Raw genomic sequence first — 12,778 nt, 5'->3', positions numbered from 1 at the left:
TGAGAGTGTACATATATCTAGATATTTTATTAGTATAATTTAGGGAGAACTTACGAGATTTTATTCATTATAATATAAGTTATTTTGTACGATATAATAGGTATTGTTAAAAGACATATACACATTATAAGAACAGTCATATGCCAAAAAACACGTAGATATGAAGAAGCAACGATTTTCTTTCATTGTATATATTGTAATCTCACACTGAAATCTTCTCATTTCTTTTAATATTATATTTTGTTTTTTAAAATCACAGCAAACAAGGGGTTAAATTAATGGCAATATATTTGCATTGAGGCAATTTAAATACAACAACAATATCTATTAATTGGTCATCTAATAATTAATTTATTGTCTCAAAAGTCCCACTCCGTAGTTTTCTCCATGTTCATTTCCGACAACTTCTCTTCTAATAATAACGCTGATATGTCATCTGAAAACATACAATAAAGGAATAAAAATTATGGGAATATAACAGCCATACAGACTTGAAGTAATATTGTATTTATAAAAGTGTAATTAACCTGTGGATGTTAGAAAAAAAATCTTGCAGAATCTGCAAATCGATAATATCAATAATAAAAAAGTATTACAATAACCAAAATGATCAGATAAACAAGATGAAAAGTCAATACACACATGATCTACAAAAACAACACATCTCTGTATCTAATTCGTAAAAGCATTACTCACTCTGATCCGGTTTGATTGGTTGAACCCTACCAATGAGGCTGGGAAGGTAGTCTGTCCTCCTGATTTGTTTGAAAAACGGATGATTCAACAGCTGAGTTGCTGACGGCCGCTTGTCTGGATCGCTGCAAATAATAGATAATAATAATTACCATTTAGAGGTTTAAATAGGTTGGGTGCAGATATATGAATACGGAACTATATAATTTTGTATAGCCTCTGTTTATATACACGTTTTAGGTATAGCTGTAACTTATAATGTGTACCGCGAAGCATATGTGTCTTATAGCGTATAGCGTAGCATATATCCTAATGTATACCTCGTATCATAGTGTAGCGCGTAACATGTACGTTTGCATGTATCTTGTAGTGTATACCGCGTATTGCGTAGCATGTATCGTGTAGCATGTATCGTGTAGCACGTATCGTGTAGCATGTACCGTGTAGCATGTATCGTGAAGCATGTATAATGTAACGCGCAACAGGTACCATGTAGTGTATATCGCGTATAACGTAGCATTTATCGTGTAACATGTATCGCGTAGCATGTATTGTGTTGTATGTATCGTGTAGCATGTATCGCGTAGCATGTATCGTGTTGTATGTATCGTGGAGCATATAGATTGTAGCGTTTACCGCGTATCGCGTAGCATACATCGTGTAGCATGAATCATGGAGCAGATAGCTCGTAGCGTATACCGCGTTTCGCGTAGCATGTATCGTGTAGCACACAGCTCGTAGCGTATAGTGTATCGCGAGTGCGCTCACCGGTGCAGCGCGGCGTCGGCCAGGCGGTGGAAGGGGTCGGAGAGCTTGCGGCGCGCGAACACGAGCCGCGCGCGCCACACGCCCTCCGCGCTGTCGCCTACGCCGCTGTCCGTGTTGTACATGCCTGCAAAGACATAACGCATTCATTTAAACCGTCTCTTCTTGGTAGAATCTGCTTTCCGAACTGATGGTAAATGTTAAAACTATGTTATGACGATTCAAAAGTACTTCTATATCTAATTGAGTGTATAAATGTTTGAGAATACATCTTATACCTTTAAACGAGCAATTATTGTACGATCTGGCTAGGAATCTTTTTTAGAAAATGTCATATTCGTGTTTTATCGACCTAAACTTAGCGACTCTTCCTGACATCTATTGGCGAATAATAATACTAATACTATTTTTTTCTTCCTGACATCTATTGGCGAATAATAATACTATTTTTTGGTGAATAATTAAAGTTCCAGCAAATGGCGTTGTTAAGTAACGAAGTCAATGAGTGTTTGCTTTGAGGTTAGACTAATTATTTATATTGTTTTGTGTCTTCCTTATGCATGTGTTCACTTAAAAATGCCTAAACGATCTTGGAAAAAAAACGCTTATGAACAATCTAACTTCACGAAGTTAAACCGAGCAAAGCTCGGTCAACCAGGTACTCTTACTTAATACAGCAAATATTTAATATGTATTTAACTCTTCTATTAGTTTGTTTCTTGCTATTAAGATCAAATACTACCTTATCAATTATAAACACACACATGTAGCCTTAGAAAGCTCAATCATTTTCCTAACTAACCTAAGCTATTTTTAGAGCGGGATTTTTTTATACCAAAGACAGTTAAAAGCTGCTAGTAGTTTGACTTGTAGCTAGCTTAATCTATTTAACGTAAGAAGTAACTGAACACACAAACATCTATTAGGTTGTTTGCTATCTCAACAATGGCCTTACCAAATTTGATAGGGTTTCCAATCGTTTCTGTGCTTATTTTAAAATTAATTGCAGAGCAACCATTTGGACGCATAAACATATGTCAGTTTGTTCGCTTCTACAATTACTTAATTAAATTTCCTAGACATATATTGTCTACTGTGCTTATTTTTACATTTACAACCACACCACTATCATCATATCACTATTGTTTCACTCACTTTTCATTTCACCATCATCAAGTGGTTCCGGGAACGAGGAGCAGTCCAACAGCTGCGGCCTGTTGCCTCTCACTTTCTCCGTGTACATGAGTGTGGTTGGCACTTCCGCGAACGGCACCGCACCATTGGCCAGCTCGCAACACAGCACACCCAGGGAGTAGATGTCCGACTGCTCGTCGTAGCCTTTGAGATTCTGGAATGAGTGAGTATACAGCATTTATATTTTTTTGCAGCATATTTTAGTACAGCATTTATATCATTATACTGAGATACAGCATTTACATGCTAAGATTTCCCGCCGATCTTCTGACGTCACTTGCATGGTACCTGGATAAAAAGAAGCCTCAGCGCTAATACATACTAAAACCTACCTCTTCGCCAAATTTCATACAGATACGATGAAAGAGTAATAAACATCCATACATCCATCAACACTTACAAACATTCGCGTTTATAGTATTAGTAGGATTAGATTAATGTTGGTAGATATTCTAAATTACAATATTACAGATGTTGGTTGAATAACAGTTTAGAATATGTACAATAGTACATTTTAAACAAACTTAAAACATTTTACTCAAGTCAACAATAGCGGCTATGTATATTATAATCTGTATGTTACATTAATACATATACTGCAAGAATTTTCCTAAGCACAAACAACTATTCTATTCAAAATCCATTATTATCTTTATTGTTGGTTCGTGTGTTTGAATACATTACATTTATCTGTGCCTAGATCTTCTAGGTTATATACCTATGTAAATAAACTAAAATTTATGTTAAAGCACTATGCATAAATAATTCAAACATAACACTACCATGTTCTATCTGTAAGAATGATATACATTACTTTTGAATATAACAATATGTAATACAATTCTTGTGTGATGCTTAGAGATATAGTAAAATTGAATTTAAAAAAACATACAAAAATGCACAATTCCATTCACAAAATAAATCATTAAATCATTGTACAAAATAAATCACCATCATTCCTGGGGGCGTGGTGGATTCTTAACTGGGATGAATGAAATGAAAAAAAAATTCCCCTCAACACAAAAATATAATCATGCCAATTAGTTGAAAAGATATTAAGTTATTAAGTTATAAAAAGAACACTACTTATATCCACATTCGTATTTGGGATAGTTGATTTAAAAACATTACACCATACCTGTTCCAATAACTCCGGGCTCAGCCACATGAGATTGGCATTATCATGATCAGGCGGAGGCAAGCTGTGCAAGTGCTTCTGTCGCCTGCCTCGCACCATCATGCTGGCTGCAGACCTCAGACCAGATAAGCAAACGTTACCATGTCTGTCCAACAGCACATGGCTCGCTCTTACACTCCTGTAAAGTGAACAGCATTCATTTAACATAAATGTGTTTTTTTACGCTGCCCACTTCCAATGGGTATGGGATAAGAAAGGATTGGCGCCTGGAAAGGAATGCACTGGGAAGGCTGGGGTAAAACAAAATGGGCCATGTCTATTTTCTTGTTGAATAATTTGTCCCAAATTTAAAAACATTGGTCAAGTGCGAATGGTACACGCTTGTGATTTCATACAAATAAGCTAAAGAGCAACTGTGAAAAAAGCTGGTCATCTGTACAATTTATTAAGAGAAATGCTTATCTCCGAAAACTCTACCTATATTGGTTCATGAGACCAGCCTGGTGGGACGGACAGACAAACAGAATGTGAATACTCTAGTAATAGGGTCTGGATTGGTCTTTTGGTTACGGAACCCTATGGAAGTGGTAATAATTTGAATGGTTAAGTATAAAATGAAAAACCCTTCTTATTAAAAAAAACAGAATATTATATATACCTATGGACATAAAATTGTTTATGCAAATACTGTAGAGCGGCTAACACATCCCTCAATATTATGGCACAGGCCAACTCCGGCAAACCCTCTTGGAAGTATCTATCCAGGATGTCCCTGCAAGAGCCGAGTTCCATCAGGGGAGACACCACATATAGTTCCTGGCCATGAACAAATGACGTCAGGTATGGGAGGATGTTGGGGTGCTGCAGCTCCTTCCGAGTTAGTATGTCTTGCTGTAAGTTAAATAAAGCAAATTTTTAGCATTTTTAAAAATTTAATCATTCATTATTTAATGAGAGAATAAAACTGCATATTTTTACTTCTACAACAATTACTCATTTTGGTGTTTGGTCCATTTGTAATTTATTGATCATTGGCAAGGTTGTGTGATAGAAGAATGGAGGGTTTGATTACCAGGTACCAAAAATCTCAATGCATCTCTTGCAAACACAAAATCCTGATCACCTATCTACTTGACTATAAAGTAATTCATTCAGTGAAACATATATATAGGGCAACTGCTCTGTACCCTTCAAAAAAACACCGGACTTTTCACTTACTCACATTATCCTTATTATCTGAGTAAAAAAATTTCTGCCCAAAGCTACAAAATTTCGAATCATATTATGAATGAAAATCAGCTGATTTGGCACTGATTGGAACGCATATTATGATATATTATAAGTAATACTTATTTAAGTCCGTACATAATAAGACGTAAATGTTATTGTACCTGTATCAAATTGGCCTTTTCTTTCGACTTGTCAACAAAATATCTCTTGATAGCGACATTTTGATTATCTGGCTTGTGAATAGCTGAATAAACAACTGCAATACCACCACAGCACTCAGATATGATCGAAGTCAATTGATAATCATTGATGTCAGGGTTAAACATTTCTCTAGGGCAAGTTTTCACGTAAAATTAAAATAATGTATACAAGCGCCGTCTACAAACATGTCATAGGAACTGACTATTGTGCGGTGTTTACACGAGAAAACGATAATTAACATTAATACATATATACATCTATAAATAAATAAACCAAGAAGGAAAACAGGCAATAGTAATAGTTATAAAAAATAATCCGCGTAGCTCAAATGTTTGTCAGAAAAACATTTTGTCTTTGAAGTTAGATATTTTGACACATGACGTTTGTCATAATGATTTTTTTTTTAAGATAATAATGGCTTCGTTACAAGACCTTTAAGCCCAGTCTTATTTTGTCAGAATGATGAGATGAAAATCAGTTTAGAATTTTATTACATATATTTTTAATTTCTGTTGGAAAATCAAGAGAGAAATAAATTAGTCGTGATACTAGTCACGTATATTAATAAAATAAATTCCTAAAAATGAAGGTTTTAATTTCCTCTTGTCCTTACAAAATGTAGGCACTTAGGATCTACGTATATGACGTTAACCAGTGTAATGTTATTTTCTGCATTTAATTTAAACATGAAAAATATCCCTATTGATACGTCGAGTATCTGAAAATATGCTTTAAGTGAAATTTTATTAGTAATTATAATCATGTTTTCATGAGGGAAAGTGATGGCGCTAGTCTACTTATATTGTTCTTTATGTCTAAATCCTCACTGCTGAGGGTCGTGATCACTCTGGAGCCGTGGTTTCTTTGTTATTTTGTGCCATTTGTCCCGATCTTCTGCTATGTGGATAGTGATACGCTAGTTACTACAGATGTTTTGACTTGGTCTGTCTAGCGCATTGGACTGTGGCCTCGGGGTCTTTTTCCTTCTACCCTGCTAGTGATAAGTACTTTGTCAAGATTATCTCCCCTCTTTCTTGCAATGTGACCGAAGAATTCGTCGCAAGTAGTGGATAGTCTTTTGATAATGCACAATTCCTTTAAAATCAACTTATTTGTTCTGCGTGCAGTCTAAGGAAGGCGAAGCATGCGTCGCCAACACAACATTTCAAAAGTGTCTATCCGAGAACAGCCTGCCTTGCGCAATGTTCAGGTTTCGGAGCCATATAGTAAGATGGAGAAAATTAACGATATTTCTAGTTTCCGTTTGGTTACTATAGAAATGTTTCTATCAGCCCATACCCTATGCAGTCGAGATATTGCGTTTTGACAATTCCTATTCTTCTTCGAATATCAGATTCGCAAGTGCCATTGATAGTAATAATAGAGCCTAATAGTAGACGAAACTATCGACAATGTCTAAGCTAATCGTATCCATGGCATCCATCTTAATTTCCAAATTAATTTTGTCTAGGTTTTGTAAATAGTAAGGCCCAATTCTTTGCTAATATTTTTCAATCTGTCTAGAAATGACGCCAGCCATTTCGACCAAGGTCTACAAGCACCTTCCAGAGACCTGCATGGTCAGTTTCCGTAAGAATTTTTTAGAGAATACTTCGATAATGATCGTTGATGAGTATTGCTCATTACTCAATTTCTTTACAAATTTGAGGGTATTCATCAGTTTCATATTTTCATAAGGATTAAAATGCAGTATTAGATCCGCTTATATTAATTATAGCTTTGGCTATTGCACATACATGTTTATATGTCTAAATCTTTAAAACTCATCACATGTTTATTACGTATGCTTATATATGGTGCCTGTTAGTTTGGCACAAAAAATTATAACAAACATTGCCAAAGAAAGTCACATCCATATATTCGCCAACGCATTGTTGGGAATGCAAAAATTTCCAATCCACTCAATAAAAAGCTGTAATTCCTATATATACGCGGCGGCGACCGCATCTCTCATACGCTTTATACGATGTACTCACGGCTATATAAAACCGGGGAGAGAGCCAAGTTCTAAATTTAAGGCTGCCGAAAGCGTCCGACGGCGTCCGAATCCGCCCGCCCGCTTCAGTCCACCGTCAACTGCCGCCGAAATTTCCCAAAACCAATCGAACGCGCGCCCGAAATCTCCACTTGGTTATCGCGAAAAATTCCAAATTCGAAACGCGCCCGCGAAATATCTTTGTGCATTATTTTACCGTGGCAGTGACAGTGATTTGTGGATTTTCGAACTTCCGTGTAACCGGTATGTGGATGCTTGTTTTTTTTTTTTTTTCAATTTCTCATTAGGCATTAGTTGGCACTTAGATTGAATTAACACGTGCTTGCTGGAGTTGAGTGTAGAGTTACACATTCTGCTTGCGTTCCATAACGATCCATGCCATTTAACCCGTCATAATCTTATTTTAATTTTATGTATCACTGGTGTATTTAGCGAGCAAACAGCCGGTGTTTCCATAACCTCAATAATGCGGTATAACTTTTTCGTCTAATTATTATATTTATCAAGAAAGTTTTTCTTTGGATTCATAGATAATAGTTTTTTTCATTTTGTTCCGCATTGCGTCATGCTACAGTTTTAATGCCGCCTTGATGTCTAGACATCGGAAACCGGAAGCTGCTGTTCTATTGATTTCTGAACTGTTCTCGTGCCATAGACAAAACATTCTGGAGTCTACCTTATAAGTATATAATGAAATTAGTCCTCTGATATTGAGTTGTTTTTAAATAGTTTGAGCTTTTTAATGAACAATAAATAAAAATAAATAATACGAATCCTAACAAGATACTACTTATTGTTAATAAATTATTGATTTTAAGTTCTTTGTAAAATTGTAAGCTACCCTTGACATTAAAGCTCCAGGAATCCTACAACCCGGTCCTAACTCTTAAATCACACCCATTTATCTACAACGAGGCTGAATAAACAGAAGTCATATAAGAATCGACGTGTAAAGTAGTTTCTAGGTCACAAAAGTTTCGAAGCAATTCGTAATTATAGCTCAAACTGCAAACATTCGCATATTAACATACTTTGTTAGACGCGAAATGTAGGCCGTTTTAAATCATGATCTATGAATTAATAACCCCTGTGTAGTTACATTGCGCAACTGACGTTTTTAGGTGAGATATGTTTATCTGTGTGATATTTGAAAGAAATTACCGTTGTCAAGCACACGCTCGTTCATAATAAATTCTGTCAGATTATACTCGTAATAGTGTCTGTTCGGTCTTCTCCTTGAGATAAATCTTGAGAGTGCTTTTTCTCGCGCTGATTATGATTTATTTTTGACTAGCTATCCGCCCCGGCTTCGCACGGGTGCTATATACAATATTATATACACACAAACCTTCGTCTTGAATCACTCCATCTGTTAAAAAAGAACTCCATCAAAATCTGTCTAAGCATACAGACACATAACATAGACAGCGGAAAGCGACATTGTTTGACTATTTAGTGATGACTTAACACGAATTCATTGCATTTCCATTAACTATGGCAACGAACACGTTCAAAAATAACATGAAACCACAACCAATTTTCAAGAAAGTCACGCATTTAATAAGAAAGCGCAAGATATAAAAAAATAACATTAATAAACTACATCTTCTTTAATTAATCATCAAATGTTTGCTTTATAAGAGACTTAAACTATTTGCAACAAACGTAAATAAATGTCTAATGTACTGTGTAATAAATGTAATAAATGTGTAATGTGTGGAGTTTTGATTTAAGAAATAAAAATGCGACGTTCTGAAACCAATGATCATTCCCGGTACATCATGATTTGTTTAGCTTGTCCCTTTGCAGATCAGGTTTTGTGCCATATTTTATGGTAAACAAGTAAAAAGAACTGTAATTCTTGAAGTGATTACGTCGTATTACGGCGCCCTTCACGAACTATTTGTCTAATAAATAAGTATACGTACATAGTTTGCATTTAATTGAAGACATCAATCAAAAAAATTGTGCGAAGGATGATTGAATGCTCACATATAATACTGATGGATAGGCAAACTTGACTCTTGCGGCAGAATATTCGGGAAAAATCTTTAAAACATTCCTCACATTTGATAAACATACAAGCCTATTCGAATGATGTATTAATCCACTATGGTGTTAATAATCATCATCATCATCATCATCATCAGCTATCCACTGCTGGATATAGGCCTCTCTTAAGGCACGCCACTGTGCCCGGTCGGTAGCTCGTTGTTGCCAATTGTGGCCAGTGGTGTTAATAATAATAATAATATTTTATTTCCAGATATTTATCCATATTTGTGTTGATAATACTTGCCATCTATTGTTTCATTTTCATAAGAAATAGAGCATCTAACCTTAAGAGAGATTTATTTTATAATAATGACTAACGATTCTAAGACATTGCGCGATAAAGGTGCTAGCTGTTTCGAGTACGTGATCATTGACAAACATTTGTAATATGGAGTTAGTCATAGACATAGCTCATAGTACTGATAACATGGCAAAATAATTAAATACTGGGTATAATAAATCTTACATTCACATAATGACAATTAATTTTTCAAATAAAAAGGGATATACATTATTCACATAATGATAATTTAAAAATTTTCAAATAAAAAAACATGATATATCAAAGATAGCAACTTCAAAGTGTAGATGTATAGTATAGTATGATTCAGCTTCGAATAGTGTAGAGGAAAAAATAGACAGATAGCCATTTAGGACATCATATTCCTTCTTATACATGCATAATATCTTGGAAAAAGCCTAGAAATTGTTTGATCTTCATTAGTAAACTGTAAAAAAACACTTGAAACGTGTCATGTCTCAATATCTCTATTCAGTCGGTAAATAAATCCGGAATATTTCATTCATCATTTCCGCTATCCTAGCCAAAGATTTAGGTTCAAAACAATTGATGGACATCAAGGTAATCCCACAACTTTAGCCAGTTCTGCATTCTGCTCTTATTTTAATAGATGCACTGACATACACGTATGAAGGAATGCAAATGATGTACAGTTGAAAATATTAACGCGCGCCTCGTTGCCAGAATATTTGTAATGGTTTCTTGAATACATCTTCAAATATCGAGAAAATACGTCATTCTAGGTATACTTTATAATTAATGAGGGTTCGAATTATAATTATTAAATGGATTGTAACAGTATTAGGGCACTTGTTTACTTATTATGTTACGTATTTTTCTATCTAATGTTTGTATTAATATTGAAAATTTAACGAATAATTTAATTAGAATTGACACATTTAATGAGTCCTTATTGTTGCTATTTTTATGTGACAGGGAAATAATAATTTCTTATAATCATTAATTATGTTTAAAATCGAAGTAACCCTGTCTGTTGTTTGTCACTTGTGATGAATTTTGATATTACGTACGACCATTTTCAGATTTTTTCGTATCAATAAGAATGTATATTATTAGCATCTGTTAAAAAAATAAAATATACAGAATTTCTGTTGTTGGGCCACTGCAAATAAAGTGAATTTTTAACAGACTCACAACGCACAATATTTAGCAGAAGCTGTTAAAGCCACAAAGGTTTTCAAATTTTTTCATTATGTGGTGCATTCTACAAATCTAACTTCTAGATTTACACTGCATCAGGTTTTTTTTTCAGGAGTTTTTTTACCAGGTGTAAATTGTTACTTTAAGATTTCGTTGAAAATAAATCAAACAAAGACTACTACAGAGTTTCTTGGGGGCTCTTCTCTGTAGAAACTGCCTTCCGAACCGGTGGTAAATGTTATAACTGTGTAATATAACGATTCAAAAGTGTGTGTGCATAGGAAGTCTAGTTGAATGAATAAATTGTTGAGTTTGAATTTGACTTTGAAAATAAAAATATAGGCATATATTTACTCATTATAAAAACCCACTTATTAGAATTAACTTATTAAAACAAATTACTAAGCTACAAGAATAAATATGTGTATTTTTAAATGACATCCCCAAAAACGTTATCCTACTAATATTATAAATGCGAAAGTTTGTGAGGATGTGTGTATGTTTGTTGCTCTTTCACGCAAAAACTACTAAACCAAAGGCAATGAAATCCGGTACGTAGACAGTTGGACAACTGGAATAACATATAGGGAACTTTTTATCCCGATATTCCTACGGGATACGGACTTACGCGGGTGAAACCGCGGGGCGCACCTAGTTAGAATATAAAGAGAATATTAAAATATAAAGAATTTTGAAATTCGTATCTCACATGGAGGAATTCCACCTTCCTTCGTTCACATCAATTCAAACAAATTCAAATGAAAACAAAACAAACGTATATAATTTCTACACGCACTTTAGAAAATCAAAAGCCAGCAATTTGCATAGAATATTTAACAACGCTATTACAACGACAAAACAGTAAAAGCATTGCCATTATAAATATGTAAATGTCATGTCTTCAACTAACACGAGGCTATAAAACATGGCCTCCAACTTCAAGCGTTCAGTACCGCCCACGCCACGCCCGCTGATCCAGAAGAAAAATCATTACTAGATGAAAAATTACCGAAAGCATATCGCAATACAAGTATGTATTGAATCTAAATTCGTCGGTTGTATCACACTATCGTCACTGCATGCTAATAATATCTAGACTTGAGTATCGGCTCCAGTTGCCTGACAGGCTGTCTAGAAACATCTAAATTTTACATCAAATGCTTTTTGAACTTCAATTCGGAGAAATTTTAAGAAATCTGAATTGCCTTATTGGGTGTGTATAATGTTTATAGAGGCAAACATCACACTATCGCAGATTTTCTTCGTTCAAAGAGATACATAACCTTAATTCTCTTCATTCAAGTTGATAATCGTTCTAGTGCAAAAAAAAAAAATCATTTACTCTGACGCTTAGAACATTTTTTAACATGGTCCTGGGGAGACTGAGATGTATGTGTCTTGGACACAACTTTCAAAAATTATTATCAAATATCCCTACCTACTCCGCAATTGGTATATTGAATATTTCACCGGATATTGGCAGTATTGGTTGATAGTGTCTTAGTCTTTTTATATGTTCCACCACATATAACATAACAATACTATGGTTCGACATAACATATGTCTTTCCGTAGAAACTAATTCTATTAATTTTTGCAATTAATCTTGATTGATCAAGCTAAGACTGGGTCCAGTAAAATTCTGTTAATACTGCTATATCACAACTGTCCGTGTGTGGGAAGCTTTGTTTTATTTGTTTACATAATATTCTACTAAGGTTCCCTTAGTATTTCTTTACCGTCAACGTTTGAAGGGATATATCAAATTACACTTATTATATTTTGTTTACATTATTAAACCTGACCTACAGTTAAACTGTACTTAGTGTGGTGTTACGTTTCGTATATAAATATCTGTGTTATAACACAGTCTCGTTTTTGTCGTCCCCTATATATATAAAACTTTGATAATACTTATGATGGTTATAATAAGGATAAATAAGTTATCTGCAAGCCCTTTTTTCCTCCTGTGTAAAAATGCAGTCTCTAACAATACTGGAAAACACCAACAAAACATTAGCACA

The 12,778-nt window shown here is 34.5% G+C and overlaps 1 protein-coding gene across 1 annotated transcript; it reads right to left on the bottom strand.

The window, feature by feature from the left end:
• Positions 1-294: 294 nt before the first annotated feature.
• LOC119834687 (STE20-related kinase adapter protein alpha-like) lies at positions 295-5,346 on the bottom strand. The gene is made up of 7 exons (XM_038359135.1): positions 5,182-5,346; positions 4,449-4,681; positions 3,791-3,968; positions 2,614-2,806; positions 1,462-1,585; positions 697-818; positions 295-436 (listed from the first exon to the last, which is right to left on the bottom strand). The coding sequence occupies exons 1-7, from the start codon at positions 5,344-5,346 to the stop codon at positions 360-362; spliced, it is 1,092 nt and encodes a 363-aa protein (XP_038215063.1). The 3' UTR covers positions 295-359.
• Positions 5,347-12,778: the final 7,432 nt, after the last annotated feature.

The sequence above is a fragment of the Zerene cesonia genome, chromosome 19, assembly GCF_012273895.1.
Source record: "Zerene cesonia ecotype Mississippi chromosome 19, Zerene_cesonia_1.1, whole genome shotgun sequence".
Lineage (NCBI taxonomy): Eukaryota > Metazoa > Arthropoda > Insecta > Lepidoptera > Pieridae > Zerene > Zerene cesonia.
The sequence above is the reverse complement of the archived record's forward strand: the minus strand, read 5'-3'. Positions and strand labels throughout refer to the sequence as shown.

What these genes read in the sequence shown, in the direction of transcription:
- LOC119834687 (XM_038359135.1), bottom strand. Translation starts at nt 5,346, where the DNA reads ATGTTTAACCCTGACATCAATGATTATCAATTGACTTCGATCATATCT. An exon ending in AAAAGGCCAATTTGATACAG is followed by an intron (nt 4,682 to 5,181) that starts GTACAATAACAT and finishes TTTAACTTACAG; the next exon opens with CAAGACATACTAACTCGGAA. An exon ending in TGATGATGGTGAAATGAAAA is followed by an intron (nt 1,586 to 2,613) that starts GTGAGTGAAACA and finishes ATGTCTTTGCAG; the next exon opens with GCATGTACAACACGGACAGC.